Source organism: Motacilla alba, chromosome 3, assembly GCF_015832195.1.
Source record: "Motacilla alba alba isolate MOTALB_02 chromosome 3, Motacilla_alba_V1.0_pri, whole genome shotgun sequence".
In the NCBI taxonomy this organism is placed as follows: Eukaryota; Metazoa; Chordata; class Aves; order Passeriformes; family Motacillidae; genus Motacilla; species Motacilla alba.
In genome coordinates, this window is record NC_052018.1 from 1,974,522 (window position 1) to 1,993,764 (window position 19,243).

The 19,243-nt window shown below is 61.2% G+C and overlaps 4 protein-coding genes and 1 pseudogene across 4 annotated transcripts in view; all 5 read right to left on the reverse strand.

Annotated features, from left to right (window-relative positions):
- Positions 1–4,642, reverse strand: part of LOC119699511 (zinc finger protein 850-like) — a 14,713-nt gene extending 10,071 nt beyond the window's left edge. The window contains exons 1-4 of the mRNA XM_038133131.1: positions 4,314–4,642; positions 3,944–4,121; positions 986–1,372; positions 466–895 (exon numbers count right to left, since the gene is read on the reverse strand). Coding sequence (XP_037989059.1) covers positions 466–895; positions 986–1,372; positions 3,944–4,121; positions 4,314–4,642 — 1,324 coding nt within the window. The remainder of the gene's footprint in view (positions 1–465; positions 896–985; positions 1,373–3,943; positions 4,122–4,313) is intronic.
- LOC119698470 overlaps positions 1–6,630 on the reverse strand; it is a 45,225-nt gene extending 38,595 nt beyond the window's left edge. The window contains 1 exon segment of the mRNA XM_038130334.1: positions 6,406–6,630. Within this exon segment, the coding sequence (XP_037986262.1) occupies positions 6,406–6,541 (136 nt within the window). The 5' untranslated portion in view covers positions 6,542–6,630.
- Positions 455–2,462, reverse strand: LOC119698515 (zinc finger protein 239-like). The gene is made up of 4 exons (XM_038130477.1): positions 2,352–2,462; positions 1,632–1,697; positions 569–1,461; positions 455–514 (listed from the first exon to the last, which is right to left on the reverse strand). The coding sequence occupies exons 2-4, from the start codon at positions 1,651–1,653 to the stop codon at positions 455–457; spliced, it is 975 nt and encodes a 324-aa protein (XP_037986405.1). The 5' UTR covers positions 1,654–1,697; positions 2,352–2,462.
- A 673-nt stretch (positions 6,631–7,303) lies between the features above and the next one.
- LOC119698543 lies at positions 7,304–15,935 on the reverse strand (annotated as a pseudogene).
- A 1,245-nt stretch (positions 15,936–17,180) lies between these two features.
- LOC119698469 (zinc finger protein 883-like) lies at positions 17,181–19,099 on the reverse strand. Its single transcript, XM_038130332.1, has one exon. It carries the CDS (start codon positions 19,039–19,041, stop codon positions 17,740–17,742), a length of 1,302 nt encoding a protein of 433 aa, XP_037986260.1. The 5' UTR covers positions 19,042–19,099; the 3' UTR covers positions 17,181–17,739.
- Positions 19,100–19,243: the final 144 nt, after the last annotated feature.

The following is a 19,243-nucleotide window of genomic DNA, read 5'->3' on the forward strand; positions in this document are numbered from 1 at the left end:
ATCCCCAGGGAATCCAATGGGAAAACCTTGAGGGAAAACCTGCAAAGGCAAGCCATGGGGTTTTATCCCAGGGGTGGAGTTGGGGTTCGGGTCAAGGGAGGAGTTATTAGCAACACAAGAAGGGTGAGATCAAATTCCTGCCTCTCAGCAACAGGGGCAATCACAGAGAATGTGTCCCCAAATCCAAAATTCCCCCTGAACCACCTGTGAAATGGTGGGACTTCAGACATTTCCAATCAGTTTCTTTCATGTAAGTATGTTTTGGCTGTTTTTAAGGGATGAAGATGAATCAGAGGAAAAAAATTAGGGCCAAACCAAGAGGAGAAGCAGCCAGGTGTGTTCCCAGCACGGATCACAGGGAATGTGGGTCACCAGCGTGGCTCCTCCAGTGGGGGATGGAGCTGGAGCAGCGCATGAAGCTCTTCCCGCACTCGGGGCGCTCGCAGGCCTTCCCTTAGTGGAGGCTCCGTTGGTGTCGGGTCAAGTTACAGCGCAGTGAGAAGCTCTTCCCACACTGGGGACACTCGTAGGGCCTCTCCCCGGTGTGGATGCGCCGGTGGGCGATGACCTGGGAGTTCTGCATGAATCCCTTCCCGCAGTCGGGGCAGTGGAAGGGCCTCTCCTCCGTGTGCATCCCATAGTGCAGGAGAACATGGGTGGTGGTCCCAAAACACTTCCCACATTCAGAACACTCGTAGGGCTTCTCGCCGGTGTGGATGCGCCGGTGCCTGACGAGGTGGGACTTGCGCAGGAATCTCTTCCCGCAGTCGGGGCAGCAGAAGGGCTTCTCCTCCGTGTGAACCCAATAGTGCAGGAGGAGATGGGAGCTGATCTTAAACGTCTTCCCACACTTGGAACACTCGTAGGGCCTCTCAACACTGTGGATGCGCTGATGCTTGAGGAGCATGGAGTTCCAGCTGAAGCTCTTCCCACACTCCCCACACTCGTAGGGCCTCTCCCCGGTGTGGATCCGCTCGTGCCTGACCAGGTGGGAGCGCCACATGAATCTCTTCCCACACTCCCCACACTCGAAGGGCCTCTCCCCGGTGTGGGTCCTGTGGTGCATGATGAGCATGGAGCTGTGGCTGAATCTCTTCCCGCACTCCCCACACTCGTAGGGCTTCTCCCCAGTGTGGATCCTCTGGTGCTCAATCAGCTTGGAGCTCCACCTGAAGCTCTTCCCACACTCCTCACACGTGTGGGGCTTCTCCCCATCATGGGGCTGCTCATGGAGCACCAGCTCCGAGCTCTGGCTCGATCTCCGGCCGCCTTCCCGGCCCAGGCTGGGTCTTTCCCCCTCAGATCGCCGCCATCTGCCTTTGCAGCCCCTCCTCGTGCGGCATCTCGGGGCCTTTTCCTCCCCGTTGCCTTCCTGCGCCGTGGAGCCGCTCCAAACGGCCTCTGCCACGAGCTTCTGCCCCGGGGATTTGTCCTCCCTGCTCTCCAGCCTCAGCTCCTGCTCTGGGGGAGGAAGGACAAGCAGAGGATGGCATTTGCCTCCGGGCCACAGGCAAGGGCAAGGAGATGCCCCAGGGCGTCCCCGGCACAGGGGCTGCGCTGCAGCCGGGGCCGTGCTGGGCTGGGAGATGGAGCAGGACACAGGGGCAAAGGGGCGCTGACTTCCTCCTCACCTGCCTGCGTGTCCCGGGGCATCTTCCTCTTCCTCACAGCCTCCCAGGGCTTGGCAACGGGAAATCCTGCTTTGGGGCAAACAAGGGATGAGCACGGTGACATTGAAGGTCCCTCTGCCCAAGCCAATCTCTACACATCATGGGCCATCTGGGCTCCAAAAAGACCTCCCAAACACTGAGATTCAGCCCTGCAAAAGCCTCCCAGGACTTCCCCGTCCCTGTTCCCTCCCTTCTGGTGTTCGGGGTTCCCCCTGTCCCAGCTGCTGGGGTCACGCTTGGATTGGGGGTCCCCCTTCTCCTGGGTGCCCGCCCTCCCCAGACTGCTGGCAGTCCCAGCAATCCCAAAAGCTCCCCCCTCTCCGCTCTCTCCAGGGATGCCGGGGCTTTCTGGGCTCCTTTTGGGCTCCCTTCTCCCCTCACTCTCTGCTTTGGGCTGCAGGGGCTCCAAGGAGTCCCCCCTGCCCCTCTCCGGGCTCTTGAGGCTCCCGCCAATGGCGCCGCTCCCCCCTCTCTGGGCTCCCCACTTTGGGCTCCCGGCGGACACAGGGCTCTGCTCCTCCAGGCTGCCTCTGCCGGCAGCCACCACCGCCACCCCCCAATGTCCCCCCAAGGGGCCTTTCCCGCTCAGCCTTGGACTGCTGCATTCTCCAAACATCCCCCAAAAACCCAAGCCAGGCAACCCCCGGCGATATCTGGGCCGAGCTGCCCCTCCCCGCTCACCTGCGGGATGGGGGGCGATGATCCCACAGCTGGGGGCTGCGAATTCACCCAGGGCTCCAGCGCGTGGTTCCTTCTGCTCAGCCCCGATCCGCCTTTGTCCCTCCTCTTCCTCTTCCTCTTCCTGCCGCTCCTCCTCTTCCATCCCCCCTCCTCCTCGTCCCCCAGCAGCAGCGACACCCTCGCTGCCCCGTTGCCGGAGCCCTCGCAGCCGCGCCAGGAGCGGCGATGGAGCCGGCACAGCTCGGCACGGGCAGCGCGGGGCTCTCGGCTGCCTCCAGCCACTGCCGGCCCCGGGACTCCCCAAAAACACCTCCCAGGGACCCCCCGATGTCCCCCCGAGGCCCATCTGTGGCTCCGCTTTGGAGCCCTGCCAGCTGCAAACATCCCCCCGAAAAAACCCCAAACCCAGGCAGCCCCCGGGATATTTGGGCCCAGCTCCCCCTCCCCGGGCAGCTGCGGCATGGCGGGCGATGCTCCCGGGGCTGCGGCCACTTCAGCGAGCGCCAGGGCCACGAGATTCTCCCTCTCCTCTTCTCCTGCTGCCGCTCGGCCTCTTCCTCCCTCCCTCCTCCTCCTCCTCCTGGCCCGTTGCCGAAGGGCGAACCCTGAGGGGAAAGGGGGCAAGGAAAGGGCGGGAGCCGTGAGGGGAAAGGGGGCAAGGAAAGGGCGGGAAGCGTGAGGGGAAAGGGGGCAAGGAAAGGGCGGGAAGCGTGAGGGGAAAGGGGGCAAGGAAAGGGCGGCAGCCGTGAGGGGAAAGGGGGCAAGGAAAGGGCGGCAGCCGTGAGGGGAAAGGGGGCAAGGAAAGGGCGGGAGCCGTGAGGGGAAAGGGGGCAAGGAAAGGGCGGGAGCAGTGAGGGGAAAGGGGGCAAGGAAAGGGCGGGAGCCGTGAGGGGAAAGGGGCGGGCTCAGGCCAAGGGCGGCAGCCGTGAGGGGACACTCTGGGAGGCGGCACTCTGCACACAGAACTGCCGCGGAAGGAAACTGGACGGCAAAGGAATCAGTAAGTCTGAGAGTTTTATTTGCTATCAAATACATCCCACACACCCAGCCCACCACTATCCCCATCCCACTGCTCCCAACTGGGATCCCACTTCTCCCAGTCTCCTCCCAACCCCATCTCAGCCTGGTGGCTGTGGAATCAAGTGGGTTTGGTGTGGGATTGAGGTTTTTTTTGAGGTGGGTAAAAGCCATCTTGAGGTAGTATTGAGCCTTTATGGGCTAAAAGAAAGCTCTTTTCAGTAGGATTTGAGTGGTTTTGAAGAGACAGATCCATCCCTCTTGGCTTTTGGACTGCAGAGAGATGGAGAAGAGAAAGAAATTAAGGCTAAAGCAAAAGGAGAAGCAGCCAGGTGTGTTCCCAGCACGGATCACAGGGAATGTGGGTCACCAGGGCTGTGCCCAGCGTGGCTCCTCCAGTGGGGGATGGAGCTGGAGCAGCGCACAAAGCTCTTCCCGCACTCGGGGCGTTCGCAGGCCTTCCCTTAGTGGTGCCTCCGTCGGTGTTTGGTCAAGTTAGAGCTGCACCTGAAGCTCTTCCCACACTGGGGACACTCGTAGGGCTTCTCCCCGGTGTGGATGCGCCGGTGCTTGACGAGGTCGGAGTTGCGGTTGAATCCCTTCGCGCAGTCGGGGCAGCGGAAGGGCCTCTCATCTGTGTGAATCTGATAGTGCAGGAAGAGACTGGAGGTGGTCTGAAATCTCTTCCCACACTTGGAACACTCGTAGGGCCTCTCCCCAGTGTGGGTCCTCTGGTGCTTGATGAGGTCCGAGCTGGACGTGAAGCTCTTCCCACACTCCTCACACTCGTAGGGCCTCTCCCCGGTGTGGATGCGCCGGTGTCTGACAAGGGAGGAGTTGTGCTTGAATCCCTTCCCACAGTCGGGGCAGCAGAAGGGCCTCTCCTCTGTGTGACTCTGATAGTGCTTGAGGAGACTGGAGCTTGTCTGAAATCTATTCCCACACTTGGAACACTTGTTGGGCTTCTCCCCAGTGTGGATTCTCTGGTGCCTGATCACGTTGGAGCTTTCGCTGAAGCATTTCCCGCACTCCTCACACTCGTAGGGCCTCTCCCCGGTGTGGATGCGCCGGTGCCTGATGAGGTTGGAGTTGTGCCTGAATCCCTTCGCGCAGTCGGGGCAGCGGAAGGGCTTCTCCTCTGTGTGAGTCTGATAGTGCCGGAGGAGATGGGGCCTAATCTTAAACCTTTTCCCACACTTGGAACACTCGTAGGGCCTCTCCTCAGTGTGGGTCCTCTGGTGGCCGATTAGGTTGGACCTATGGCTGAAGCGCATCCCACACACGGAACACTTGAAAGGCTTTTCACCAGTGTGGATCCTCTGGTGCAGGATCAGGCTGGAGCTCCACCTGAAGCTCTTCCCACACTCCCAACACTCGTAGGGCCTCTCCCCGGTGTGGATCCTCTGGTGCAGGATCAGGCTGGAGCTGCACCTGAAGCTCTTCCCACACTCCCCACACTCGTAGGGCCTCTCCCCTGTGTGGGTTCTCTGGTGCTTGATCAAGTTGGACCTTTTACTGAAGCTCTTCCCACACTCCCCACACTCGTAGGGCCTCTCCCCTGTGTGGGTTCTCTGGTGCTTGATCAAGTCGGACCTTTTACTGAAGCTCTTCCCACACTCCCCACACTCGTAGGGCCTCTCCCCTGTGTGGATCCTCCGGTGGATTCTCAGGCTGGACCTGTCAGTGAAGCTCTTCCCACACTCCCCACACTCGTAGGGCCTCTCCCCGGTGTGGATCCTCTGGTGCTGGATCAGGCTGGAGCTGCACCTGAAGCTCTTCCCACACTCCCCACACTCGTAGGGCCGTTCCCCAATGTGGATCCTCCGGTGCTGGATCAGGCTGGAGCTCCACCTGAAGCTCTTCCCACACTCCTCACACTTGTGGGGCCTCTCCCCATCATGGGGCTGCTCATGGAGCACCAGCTCAGAGCTCTGGCTCGATCTCCGGCCGCCTTCCCGGCCCAGGCTGGGTCTTTCCCCCTCAGATCGCCGCCATCTGCCTTTGCAGCCCCTCCTGGTGCGGCATCTCCGGGCCTTTTCCTCCCCGTTGCCTTCCTGCGCCGTGGAGCCGCTCCAAACGGCCTCTGCCACGAGCTTCTGCCCCGGGGATTTGTCCTCCCTGCTCTCCAGCCTCAGCTCCTGCTCTGGGGGAGGAAGGACAAGCAGAGGATGGCATTTGCCTCCGGGCCACAGGCAAGGGCAAGGACATCCCCCAGGGCGTCCCCGGCACAGGGGCTGTGCTGCAGCCGGGGCCGTGCTGGGCTGGGAGATGGAGGAGGACACAGGGGCAAAGGGGCGCTGACTGCCTCCTCACCTGGCTGCACCTCCTGGGACATCTTCCTCTTCCTCACAGCCTCCCAGGGCTTGGCAACGGGAAATCCTGCTTTGGGGCAAACAAGGGATGAGCACGGTGACATTGAAGGTCCCTCTGCCCAAGCCAATCTCTACACATCATGGGCCATCTGGGCTCCAAAAAGACCTCCCAAACACTGAGATTCAGCCCTGCAAAAGCCTCCCAGGAGTTCCCCGTCCCTGCTCCCTCCCCTCTGGTGTTCGGGGCTTCCCCCTGTCCCAGCTGCTGGGGTCACGCTTGCATTGGGGGTCCCCCTTCTCCTGGGTGCCCGCCCTGCCCAGGCTGCTGGCAGTCCCAGCAATCCCAAAAGCTCCCCCCTCTCCGCTCTCCCCACGCAGGGATGCCGGGGCTTTCTGGGCTCCTTTTGGGCTCCCTTCTCCCCTCCCTCTCTGCTTTGGGCTGCGGGGGCTCCAAGGAGTCCCCCCTGCCCCTCTCCGGGCTCTTGAGGCTCCCGCCAATGGCGCCGCTCCCCCCTCTCTGGGCTCCCCACTTTGGGCTCCTGGCGGACACAGGGCTCTGCTCCTCCAGGCTGCTTCTGCCGGCAGCCGCCACCGCCACCCCCCAATGTCCCCCCAAGGGGCCTTTCCCGCTCAGCCTTGGACCGCTGCATTCTCCAAACATCCCCCAAAAACCCAAGCCAGGCACCCCCCGGGATATCTGGGCCGAGCTCCCCCTCCCCGCTCACCTGCGGGATGGGGGGCGATGATCCCACACCTGGGGGCTGCGAATTCACCCAGGGCTCCAGCGCCTGCCTCCGTCTGCTCAGCCCCGATCCGCCTTTGTCCCTCCTCTTCCTCTTCCTGCCGCTCGTCCTCTTCCATCCCCCCTCCTCCTCGTCCCCCAGCAGCAGCGACACCTTCGCTGCCCCGTTGCGGAGCCCTCGCAGCCGCGCCAGGAGCGGCGATGGAGCCGGCACAGCTCGGCACGGGCAGCGCGGGGCTCTCGGCTGCCTCCAGCCACTGCCGGCCCCGGGACCCCCCAAAAACACCTCCAGCCCCCCCCCCCCCCCCCCATCTCCCCCCGAGGTCCATCTGAGGATCAGCTTTGGAGCCCTGCCAGCTGCAAACATCCCCCCCAAAACACCCCAAACCCAGGCACCCCCCGTGATATTTGGGCCCATCTCCCCCTCCCCGGGCAGCTGCGGCATGGGGGGCGATGCTCCCGGGGCTGCGGCCACTTCAGCGAGCGCCAGGGCCACGAGATTCTCCCTCTCCTCTTCTCCTGCTGCCGCTCGGCCTCTTCCTCCCTCCCTCCTCCTCCTCCTGGCCCTTTCCCGAAGGGCGAACTGTGAGGGGAAAGGGGGCAAGGAAAGGGCGGGAGCCGTGAGGGGAAAGGGGGCGAGGAAAGGGCGGGAAGCGTGAGGGGAAAGGGGGCAAGGAAAGGGCGGCAGCCGTGAGGGGAAAGGGGGCAAGGAAAGGGCGGCAGCCGTGAGGGGAAAGGGGGCAAGGAAAGGGCGGCAGCCGTGAGGGGAAAGGGGGCGAGGAAAGGGCGGCAAGCGTGAGGGGAAAGGGGGCGAGGAAAGGGCGGGAGCCGTGAGGGGAAAGGGGGCGAGGAAAGGGCGGCAGCCGTGAGGGGAAAGGGGCGGGCTCAGGCCAAGGGCGGCAGCCGTGAGGGGACACTCTGGGAGGCGGCACTCTGCACACAGAACTGCCGCGGAATCAAAAGGAACGAAAAAGGAATCAGTAAGTCTGAGAGTTTTATTTGCTATCAAATACATCCCACACACCCAGCGCCATACAAACCCCATCCCGCGGCTCCAAATTGGGATCCCACTTCTCCCCATCTCCTTGCAAAGCCATCTCCGCCTTGCACCTGTGGAATTGAGTGAGTTTGGTGTGGGAGTGTGTTTTTTCGATGTGGGAAGAAGTCTTTTAGAGGTGTGATTGAGCCTTTATGGGCTAAAATTCCGTTGTTTTCAGTGAGATTTGAGTGGTTTTGGGAAGACAGATCCATCCCTCTTGGCTTTTGAAATGCAAAGAGAGAACCCTGCCCAAAACCCCTTGTTATCCAGAAATCTTCCAGAATTGCTGCACGTGACTTCATGCTGTCCAGCTGCCCGTTCCAAGAGCAATCAAGGTGGCTCTTGGTTTCAGAAATATCCAGAAACCATTTGTTACCCCCGAAAGACAGGGCAAAGGCAGGGCCATGGGGTTTTTATAGGGTATCCCAGGGGTGGAGTTGGGGTTTGGGTCAAGGGAGGCATTATTAGTAAAACAAGAAGAGTGAGATCAAATTCCTGCCTCTTAGCAAAAGGGGCACTCACAGAGAATGTGTCCCAAAATCCAAAATTCCCCCTGAACTACCTGTGAAATGGAGGGACTCAGGATATTTTTGATCAGTTTCTTTCATTTCACTCTGGTTTGGCTGTTTTTAAGGGATAAAGATGAAGCAGGAGAAAATTAAGGCTAAACCAACGGGAGAAGCAGCCAGGTGTGTTCCCAGCACGGATCACAGGGAATGTGGGTCACCAGGGCTGTGCCCAGCGTGGCTCCTCCAGAGGGGGATGGAGCTGGAGCAGCGCACAAAGCTCTTCCTGCACTCGGGGCGCTCGCAGGCCTTCCCTTAGCGGTGCCTCCGTTGGTGTTGGGTCAAGTTAGAGCTCTGTGAGAAGCTCTTTCCGCATTCCCCACACACGTAGGGCCTCTCCCCGGTGTGGATCCTCTGGTGCATAATGAGGTGGGAGTTGTGCTTGAATCCCTTCCCACAGTCGGGGCAGCGGAAGGGCCTCTCCTCCGTGTGAATCCGATAGTGCAGGAGGAGATTGGAGCTGGTCTGGAACCTCTTCCCGCACTTGGAACACTCGTAGGGCCTCTCCCCTGTGTGGGTCCTCTGGTGGCCGATCAGGTTGGAGCTCTGGCTAAAGCACATCCCACACACGGAACACTTGAAAGGCTTTTCCCCAGTGTGGATCCTCTGGTGCAGGATCAGGTGGGAGCTGCAGCTAAAGCTCTTCCCACACTCCCCACACTCGTAGGGCCGCTCCCCAGTGTGGGTCCTCTGGTGACTGATCAGACTGGAGCTGCAGCTGAAGCTCTTCCCGCACTCCCCACACTCGTAGGGCCTCTCCCCAGTGTGGGTCCGGTGGTGCAGGATTAGGCTGGACCTCTCACTGAAGCTCTTCCCACACTCCCCACACTCGTAGGGCCGTTCCCCAGTGTGGGTCCTCTGGTGCCTGATCAGGTCAGAGCTCCTCCTGAAGCTCTTCCTGCACTCCCCACAGTCGTAAGGCCGTTCCCCTGTGTGGATCACCTGGTGCCTGGTCAGGTCGGAGCTCACTCTGAAGCTCTTCCCACACTCCCCACACTCGTAGGGCCGTTCCCCAGTGTGAGTCCTCTGGTGCCTGATAAGGTTGGAATTCCACCTGAAGCTCTTCCCACACTCCCCGCACGTGTGGGGCTTCTCCCCATCATGGGGCTGCTCATGGAGCACCAGCTCCGAGCTCTGGCTCCATCTCCGGCCGCCTTCCCGGCCCAGGCTGGGTCTTTCCCCCTCAGATCGCCGCCATCTGCCTTTGCAGCCCCTCCTCGTGCGGCATCTCCGGGCCTTTTCCTCCCCGTTGCCTTCCTGCGCCGTGGAGCCGCTCCAAACGGCCTCTGCCACGAGCTTCTGCCCCGGGGATTTGTCCTCCCTGCTCTCCAGCCTCAGCTCCTGCTCTGGGGGAGGAAGGACAAGCAGAGGATGGCATTTGCCTCCGGGCCACAGGCAAGGGCAAGGAGATGCCCCAGGGCGTCCCCGGCACAGGGGCTGTGCTGCAGCCGGGGCCGTGCTGGGCTGGGAGATGGAGCAGGACACAGGGGCAAAGGGGCGCTGACTTCCTCCTCACCTGCCTGCGGCTCCTGGGACATCTTCCTCTTCCTCACAGCCTCCCAGGGCTTGGCAACGGGAAATCCTGCTTTGGGGCAAACAAGGGATGAGCACGGTGACATTGAAGGTCCATCTGCCCAAGGCCATCTTTAGAAATCACCTCTGGCATTCAGGGCAGCCAGGACAAAGATGAGAGACGTGAAGTCTTGACTCCATGATTCAGGAGGATGGTTTCTTATATTATGATATATATTACATTAAAAATGCTAAACTAAAACTATACTAAAAGAACAGAGAGAAAGATGCATCAGAAGGCTAGACGAGAATAGAATGGAATTAATAACAAAAGTCTTGTGACTCCCAGAGATCTGACCCAGCTCCATCTTGGACTGGTTATTAAGTAGAAACAGCTAACATGAACCAATCAAGAAAGCACCGGTTGCATTCCAAAGTAGCAGAGAGTTATTGTTTACATTTTCATCCTGAGGCCCCTCAGCTTCTCAGGAGAAGGAAATCCTGGCAAAAGAATTTTCATAAAATATCATGGATACACTCACGGCCATCTCAGCTCCATAAAAACCTCCCAGACACCGAGATTCAGCCCTGCAAAAGCCTCCCAGGAGTTTCCCGTCCCTGCTCCCTCCCCTCTGGTGTTCGGGGTTCCCCCTGTCCCAGCTGCTGGGGTCACGCTTGCATTGGGGGTCCCCCTTCTCCTGGGTGCCCGCCCTGCCCAGGCTGCTGGCAGTCCCAGCAATCCCAAAAGCTCCCCCCTCTCCGCTCTCCCCATGCAGGGATGCCGGGGCTTTCTGGGCTCCCTTTTGGGCTCCCTTCTCCCCTCACTCTCTGCTTTGGGCTGCGGGGGCTCCAAGGAGTCCCCCCTGCCCCTCTCCGGGCTCTTGAGGCTCCCGCCAATGGCGCCGCTCCCCCCTCTCTGGGCTCCCCACTTTGGGCTCCCGGCGGACACAGGGCTCTGCTCCTCCAGGCTGCCTCTGCCGGCAGCCGCCACCGGCACCCCCCAATGTCCCCCCAAGGGGCCTTTCCCGCTCAGCCTTGGACTGCTGCATCCTCCAAACATCCCCCAAAAACCCAAGCCAGGCACCCCCCGGGATATCTGGGCCGAGCTCCCCCTCCCCGCTCACCTGCGGGATGGGGGGCGATGATCCCACACCTGGGGGCTGCGAATTCACGGAGGGTCTGACGGCGTGCTTTCTTCTGCTCAGCCCCGATCCGCCTTTGTCCCTCCTCTTCCTCTTCCTGCCGCTCGTCCTCTTCCATCCCCCCTCCTCCTCGTCCCCCAGCAGCAGCGACACCCTCGCTGCCCCGTTTGCGGAGCCCTCGCAGCCGCGCCAGGAGCGGCGATGGAGCCGGCACAGCTCGGCACGGGCAGCGCGGGGCTCTCGGCTGCTCGCAGCCGCTGCGGGCGGGGGGAACCCGGCCCGGCCAAGAGGAGAGGCAAACTGGCCAAACTGGGCGCTGCACATCCAAACTGGGCCAGCCTGGGGACCCTGCCTGGGCACTGCCAGCCCTCGGGGCTCCTCTCGCCACCTCCGGCAGCGGGGAACGCACAGAGGGCTGCGGGACCCCGGCACTGGCAGCACGGCGAGGGACTGGGCTGCACTGGGATCGTACTGGGATCGTACTGGAATCGTACTGGGATCATGCTGGGTGTGCATAGGAGCGTGCTGGGGGGTAATTGAGACCATGGTAGGGGCAAATGGGATAGACTGGGGGTGACTGGGACTATGCTGAGCGTGACTGGGAGCAGCAGTGAGCAGCTGGGAACATGGGAGGAGCGACTGGGAGGAACTGGGAGTCACTGGGGGCATAGGGGGGGGTGATTGGAACTATCTGGGCTTCTACTGGGACCAACTCAGATCTTGCTTTAGGTGAGGGGGATCTTACTGACATCATACTGGGACCATACTGGGAATGTACTGGGACTGTACGGAATTCATACTGGGATCACACTGGCACGCCAGGGCAGGCTGTGACCCCACTGATGGACACTGGGATCATCCTGGGAGTGGCTACAATCATACTGGGATCACAGTGGGTGTGAGTGGAGCCTCATGGGCGTTACTGGGACCTACCAAACCCATACTGGGACTAACTGGGGACATCATTATAGGAACTGGGAGAAAACTGGGAGCATGTGAACGACGCTGAGGTAAGTGGGAGTGCCTGCAAAAGACCGACAGAATATTCAGGGCAACTGGGATAGACTGTGAGGGTCTCAGACCACAGGGGGAGTGACTGGGACCAGACTGGGAGCGACTGGAAAAGTGCTGGGGGAACTGGGAACACGCTGGGGGCAAGTGGGAGTGACTGGGGACCTGCTGGGAGAGACTGGGACCATACTGGCAGCGAGTAGGAGTATTCCAGGGGCAACTGGAAGAAGTGGGAACACACTGGATGCAAGTGGGAGGAACTGGGAGCAGCTGGGACCATGCTGGGGCTAAGTGCATCATCATAGGGTAGGACTGGGAGGGACTGGGCTCATACTGGGAGTGCCGAGGAAACTGGAAGCACACGGGGGGAGCGACTGGGCTCATACTGGGAGCATCCACTGCAAGCCCCAGGACCCCCCAAAAAAATCTCCCAGGGACCCCCTGATGTCCCCCCGAGGTCCATCTGCAGCTCAGCTTTGGAGCCCTGCCAGCTGCAAACATCCCCCCCAAAAAACCCCAGACCCAGGCACACTCCGGGATATTTGGGCCCAGCGCCAGGGCCACGATTCTCCCTCTCGTCTTCTCCTGCTGCCGCTCGGCCTCTTCCTCCCTCCCTCCTCCTCCTCCTGGCCCGTTCCCGAAGGGCGAACCGTGAGGGGAAAGGGGGCAAGGAAAGGGCGGGAAGCGTGAGGGGAAAGGGGGCAAGGAAAGGGCGGCAGCCGTGAGGGGAAAGGGGGCAAGGGGAAAGGGGGCAAGGAAAGGGCGGCAGCCGTGAGGGGAAAGGGGGCAAGGAAAGGGTGGCAGCCGTGAGGGGAAAGGGGCGGGCTCAGGCCAAGGGCGGCAGCCGTGAGGGGACACTCTGGGAGGCGGCACTCTGCACACAGAACTGCCGCGGAAGGAAAATGGACGGCAAAGGAATCAGTAAGTCTGAGAGTTTTATTTGCTATCAAATACATCCCACACACCCAGCACACCACAATTTCCATCCCACTGCTCCCAACTGGGATCCCACTTCTCCCAGTCTCCTCCCAACCCCATCTCAGCCTGGTGGCTGTGGAATCAAGTGGGTTTGGTGTGGGATTGAGGTTTTTTCCTGAGGTGGGAAGAAGCCATCTTGAGGTAGTATTGAGCCTTTATGGGCTAAAATAAAGCTCTTTTCAGTAGGATTTGAGTGGTTTTGAAGAGACAGATCCATCCCTCTTGGCTTTTGGACTGCAGAGAGATGGAGAAGAGAAAGAAATTAAGGCCAAAGCAAAAGGAGAAGCAGCCAGGTGTATTCCCAGCACGGATCACAGGGAATGTGGGTCACCAGGGCTGTGCCCAGCGTGGCTCCTCCAGTGGGGGATGGAGCTGGAGCAGCGCACGAAGCTCTTCCTGCACTCGGGGCGCTCGCAGGCCTTCCCTTAGCGGTGGCTCCGTTGGTGTTGGGTCAAGTTAGAGCTGCACCTGAAGCTCTTCCCACACTGGGGACACTCGTAGGGCCTCTCCCCAGTGTGGATGCGCCGGTGCGTGACGAGGTCGGAGTTGCGCTTGAATCCCTTCGCGCAGTCGGGGCAGCGGAAGGGCCTCTCCTCTGTGTGAATCTGATAGTGCAGGAGGAGACTGGAGCTGGTCTGAAATCTCTTCCCACACTTCGAACACTCGTAGGGCCTCTCCCCGGTGTGGATGCGCCGGTGCCTGACGAGGTCGGAGTTGCGCTTGAATCCCTTTGCGCAGTCGGGGCAGCGGAAGGGCCTCTCCTCTGTGTGAATCCGATAGTGCATGATGAGGTCCGAGCTGGACATGAAGCTCTTCCCACACTCCCCACACTCGTAGGGCCTCTCCCCGGTGTGGACGCGCCGGTGTCTGACAAGGGAGGCGTTGCGCTTGAATCCCATCCCACAGTCGGGGCAGCAGAAGGGCCTCTCCTCTGTGTGACTCTGATAGTGCTGGAGGAGAGTGGAGCTTGTCTGAAATCTCTTCCCACACTTGGAACACTCGTAGGGCCTCTCCCCGGTGTGGATCCTCTGGTGACTGATCAGGCTGGAGCTGCAGCTGAAGCTCTTCCCACACTCCCCACACTCGTAGGGCCTCTCCCCTGTGTGGGTCCTGTGGTGCGTGATTAGGCTGGACCTGTCACTGAAGCTCTTCCCACACTCCCCACACTCGTAGGGCCTCTCCCCGGTGTGGATCCTCTGGTGACTGATCAGGCTGGAGCTGCACCTGAAGCTCTTCCCACACTCCCCACACTCATAGGGCCTCTCCCCGGTGTGGATCCTCTGGTGACTGATGAGGCTGGAGCTGCACCTGAAGCTCTTCCCACACTCCCCACACTCATAGGGCCTCTCCCCGGTGTGGATCCTCTGGTGACTGATCAGACTGGAGCTGCACCTGAAGCTCTTCCCACACTCCCCACACTCATAGGGCCTCTCCCCGGTGTGGATCCTCTGGTGCTTGATCAAGTGGGACCTTTTACTGAAGCTCTTCCCACACTCCCCACACTCGTAGGGCCTCTCCCCTGTGTGGGTTCTCTGGTGCTTGATCAACTCGGACCTTTTACTGAAGCTCTTCCCACACTCCCCACACTCGTAGGGCCTCTCCCCTGTGTGGATCCTCCGGTGGATTCTCAGGCTGGACCTGTCAGTGAAGCTCTTCCCACACTCCCCACACTCGTAGGGCCTCTCCCCTGTGTGGGTCCTGTGGTGCTGGATCAGGCTGGAGCTGCACCTGAAGCTCTTCCCACACTCCCCACACTCGTAGGGCCGTTCCCCAGTGTGGATCCTCCGGTGCTGGATCAGATGGGAGCGCCACCTGAAGCTCTTCCCACACTCCCCGCACGTGTGGGGCCTCTCCCCATCATGGGGCTGCTCAGGGAGCACCAGCTCCGAGCTCTGGCTCCATCTCCGGCCGCCTTCCCGGCCCAGGCTGAGTCTTTCCCCATCAGCTCGCCGCCATCTGCCTTTGCAGCCCCTCCTCGTGCGGCATCTCCGGGCCTTTTCCTCCCCGTTGCCTTCCTGCGCCGTGGAGCCGCTCCAAACGGCCTCTGCCACGAGCTTCTGCCCCGGGGATTTGTCCTCCCTGCTCTCCAGCCTCAGCTCCTGCTCTGGGGGAGGAAGGACAAGCAGAGGATGGCATTTGCCTCCGGGCCACAGGCAAGGGCAAGGACATCCCCCAGGGCGTCCCCGGCACAGGGGCTGTGCTGCAGCCGGGGCCGTGCTGGGCTGGGAGATGGAGCAGGACACAGGGGCAAAGGGGCACTGACTTCCTCCTCACCTGCCTGCGCCTCCTGGGACATCTTCCTCTTCCTCACAGCCTCCCAGGGCTTGGCAACGGGAAATCCTGCTTTAGGGCAAACAAGGGATGAGCACGGTGACATTGAAGGTCCCTCTGCCCAAGCCAATCTCTACACATCATGGGCCATCTGGGCTCCAAAAACCTCCCAAACACCGAGATTCAGCCCTGAAAAAGCCTCCCAGGAGTTCCCCGTCCCTGTTCCCTCCCTTCTGGTGTTCGGGGTTCCCCCTGTCCCAGCTGCTGGGGTCACGCTTGGATTGGGGGTCCCCCTTCTCCTGGGTGCCCGCCCTCCCCAGACTGCTGGCAGTCCCAGCAATCCCAAAAGCTCCCCCCTCTCCGCTCTCCCCATGCAGCGATGCCGGGGCTTTCTGGGCACCCTTTTGGGCTCCCTTCTCCCCTCACTCTCTGCTTTGGGCTGCGGGGGCTCCAAGGAGTCCCCCCTGCCCCTCTCCGGGCTCTTGAGGCTCCCGCCAATGGCGCCGCTCCCCCCTCTCTGGGCTCCCCACTTTGGGCTCCTGGCGGACACAGGGCTCTGCTCCTCCAGGCTGCCTCTGCCGGCAGCCGCCACCGGCACCCCCCAATGTCCCCCCAAGGGGCCTTTCCCGCTCAGCCTTGGACCGCTGCATTCTCCAAACATCCCCCAAAAACCCAAGCCAGGCACCCCCCGGGATATCTGGGCCGAGCTGCCCCTCCCCGCTCACCTGCGGGATGGGGGGCGATGATCCCACACCTGGGGGCTGCGAATTCACCCAGGGCTCCAGCGCGTGGTTCCTTCTGCTCAGCCCCGATCCGCCTTTGTCCCTCCTCTTCCTCTTCCTCCCGCTCCTCCTCTTCCATCCCCCCTCCTCCTCGTCCCCCAGCAGCAGCCACACCCTCGCTGCCCCGTTGCCGGAGCCCTCGCAGCCGCGCCAGGAGCGGCGATGGAGCCGGCACAGCTCGGCACGGGCAGCGCGGGGCTCTCGGCTGCTCGCAGCCGCTGCGGCCGGGGGGAACCCGGCCCGGCCAAGAGGAGAGGCAAACTGGCCAAACTGGGCGCTGCACATCCAAACTGGGCCAGGCTGGGGACCCTGCCCGGGCACTGCCAGCCCTTGGGGCTCCTCTCGCCGCCTCCGGCAGCGGGGAACGCACAGAGGGCTGCGGGACCCCGGCACTGGCAGCACGGCGAGGGACTGGGCTGCACTGGGATCATACTGGGATCGTACTGGAATCGTACTGGGATCATCCTGGGATCATACTGGGTGTCAGTAGGAGGCTGCAGGGGCCAATTGAGACCATGGTAGTGGCAACTGGGATATCCTGGGAGGGTCTCAGACCACAGGGTGAGTGACTGGGACCAGACTGGGAGCGACTGGGAAAGTGCTGGGGGAACTGGGAACACACTAGGGGCAAGTGGGAGTGACTGGGGACCTGCTGGGAGAGACTGGGACCATACTGGCAGCGAGTAGGAGTATTCCAGGGGCAACTGGAAGAACTGGGAACACACTGGATGAAAGTGGGAGGAACTGGGAGCAGCTGGGACCATGCTGGGGCTAAGTGCATCATCATAGGGTAGGACTGGGAGGGACTGGACTCGTACTGGGAGTGCCGAGGAAACTGGAAGCACACGGGGGGAGCGACTGGGCTCATACTGGGAGCAGCCACTGCCGGCCCCGGGACTCCCCAAAAACACCTCTCAGGCACACTGATGTCCCCCCGAGGTCCATCTGCGGCTCGGCTTTGGAGCCCTGCCAGCTGCAAACATCCCCCCAAAAAACCCCAAACCCAGGCACACTCCGGGATATTTGGGTCCAGCGCCAGGGCCACGAGATTCTCCCTCTCCTCTTCTTTTGCTGCGGCTCGGCCTCTTCCTCCCTCCCTCCTCCTCCTCCTGGCCCGTTTCCGAAGGGCGAACCGTGAGGGGAAAGGGGGCAAGGAAAGGGCGGGAAGCGTGAGGGGAAAGGGGGCAAGGAAAGGGCGGGAAGCGTGAGGGGAAAGGGGGCAAGGAAAGGGCGGCAGCCGTGAGGGGAAAGGGGGCAAGGAAAGGGCGGCAGCCGTGAGGGGAAAGGGGGCAAGGAAAGGGCGGGAGCCGTGAGGGGAAAGGGGGCAAGGAAAGGGAGGGAGCCGTGAGGGGAAAGGGGGCAAGGAAAGGGCGGCAGCCGTGAGGGGAAAGGGGGCAAGGAAAGGGCGGCAGCCGTGAGGGGAAAGGGGGCAAGGAAAGGGAGGGAGCCGTGAGGGGAAAGGGGCGGGCTCAGGCCAAGGGCGGCAGCCGTGAGGGGACACTCTGGGAGGCGGCACTCTGCACACAGAACTGCCGCGGAAGGAAAAGGAACGAAAAAGGAATTAGTAAGTCTGAGAGTTTTATTTGCTATCAAATACATCCCACACACCCAGTGCCACAGAATCCCACAATCCCACCGCTCCAAATTGGGATCCCACTTCTCTCCATCTCCTCCCAACCCTATTTCACCCTGGCAGCTGTGGAGTTGAGTGGGTTTGGCATGGCACTGAGTCTTTTTGAGGTGGGATTGAGCCCTTTTCGGGTAAGCTTGAATTTTTTTCAGTGGGATTTGAGTGGTTTTGAGATGACAGATCTATCTGTCTTGGCAACGAACAACATGGAGGAGAGAAAGAAATTAAGGCCAAAGCAAAAGGAGAAGCAGCCAGGTGTGTTCCCACCACAAATCACAGGGAATGTGGGTCACCAGGGCTGTGCCCAGCGTGGCTCCTCCAGAGGGGGATGGAGCTGGAGCAGCGCAAAAAGCTCTTCCCACACTTGGGCACTCGCAGGGATTCCCTTACTGGTGGCTCTTTTGGTGTTTAGTCAAGTGAGAGCTGCTGGCGAAGCTCTTCCCACACTGGGGACACTCGTAGGGCCTCTCCCCAGTGTGGATGCGCTGGTGGATGATGAGTTGGGAGTTCTGCATGAATCCCTTCCCGCAGTCGGGACAGAGGAAGGGCCTCTCCTCCATGTGACTTCGATAGTGCAGGAGGAGATGGGAGCTGCTCGTAAACCCCTTCCCACACTTGGAGCACACGTAGGGCCTCTCACCGGTGTGGATCATGTGGTGCCTGATCAGCGTGGAGTGGTGGCTGAAGCTCTTCCCACATTGCCCACACTGGTAAGGTCTCTCCCCTGTGTGGATGTTCCGGTGCTGGATCAGGCTGGAGCTCCGGCTGAAGCTCTTCCCACATTCCCCACACTCGTAGGGCCTCTGCCCGGTGTGGACCACCTGGTGGCTGATGAGGTGGGAGCTCCGTTTGAAGCTCTTCCCACACTCCCCACACTCGTAGGGCCTCTCCCTGCTGTGGATGCGTTGATGCTGGACGAGGGTGGAGTTGTCCCTGAATCCCTTCCCGCAGTCGGGGCAGCGGAAGGGCCTCTCCCCTGTGTGAATCCGATAGTGCAGCAGGAGATAGGAACTGGTCTTAAACCTCTTCCCACACTCAGAACACTCGTAGGGCCTCTCCCCAGTGTGGATCTTTAGGTGCACAATCAGGGCGGAATGGTGGCTGAACCTCTTCCCACACTCCCCACACTCGTAGGGCCTCTCCCCTGTGTGGATCCTCTGGTGCTCAATCAGGCCCGAGCTCCGGCTGAAGCTCTTCCCACATTGCCCACACTCGTAGGGCCGTTCCCCGGTGTGGATCACCTGGTGCCTGATCAGGTGAGAGCGGCGCCTGAAGCTCATCCCACACTCCCCACACTCGTAGGGCCTCTCCCCAGTGTGGATCACCTGGTGCAGGATCAGGCTGGAGCTCCAACTGAAGCTCTTCCCACACTCCTCACACACGTGGGGCTTCTCCCCATCATGGAGCACCAGCTCAGAGCTCTGGCTCGATCTCCGGCCGCCTTCCCCGCCCAGGCTGGGTCTTTCCCCCTCAGCTCGCCGCCATCTGCCTTTGCAGCCCCTCCTCGTGCGGCATCTCCGGGCCTTTTCCTCCCCGTTGCCTTCCTGCGCCGTGGAGCCGCTCCAAACGGCCTCTGCCACGAGCTTCTGCCCCGGGGATTTGTCCTCCCTGCTCTCCAGCCTCAGCTCCTGCTCTGGGGGAGGAAGGACAAGCACTTCCTCCTCACCTGCCTGCGCCTCCTGGGACATCTTCCGCTTCCTCAGAGCCTCCCAGGGCTTGGCAACGGGAAATCCTGCTTTGGGGCAAACAAGGGATGAGCACGGTGACATTGAAGGTCCCTCTGCCCAAGGCCATCTCTAGAGATCACCAGGCATGTGGGGTCACTAAAAACCTCCCAAACACCGAGATTCAGCCCTGGAAAATCTTCCCAGGAGTTCCCCGTCCCTGCTC

Excerpts from the sequence above, each read along its gene's own strand:
- LOC119698515 (XM_038130477.1), bottom strand. The coding sequence starts at position 1,653 with ATGCCCCGGGACACGCAGGCAG. Across the intron at positions 1,462-1,631 it reads GCCCCGGGACACGCAGGCAG|AGCAGGAGCTGAGGCTGGAG; the intron begins GTGAGGAGGAAG and ends TTCCTCCCCCAG. Across the intron at positions 515-568 it reads GATTCATGCAGAACTCCCAG|TGTGGGAAGAGCTTCTCACT; the intron begins GTCATCGCCCAC and ends GAGTGTCCCCAG.
- LOC119698469 (XM_038130332.1), bottom strand. The coding sequence starts at position 19,041 with ATGTCCCAGGAGGCGCAGGCAGGTGAGGAGGAAGTGCTTGTCCTTCCT.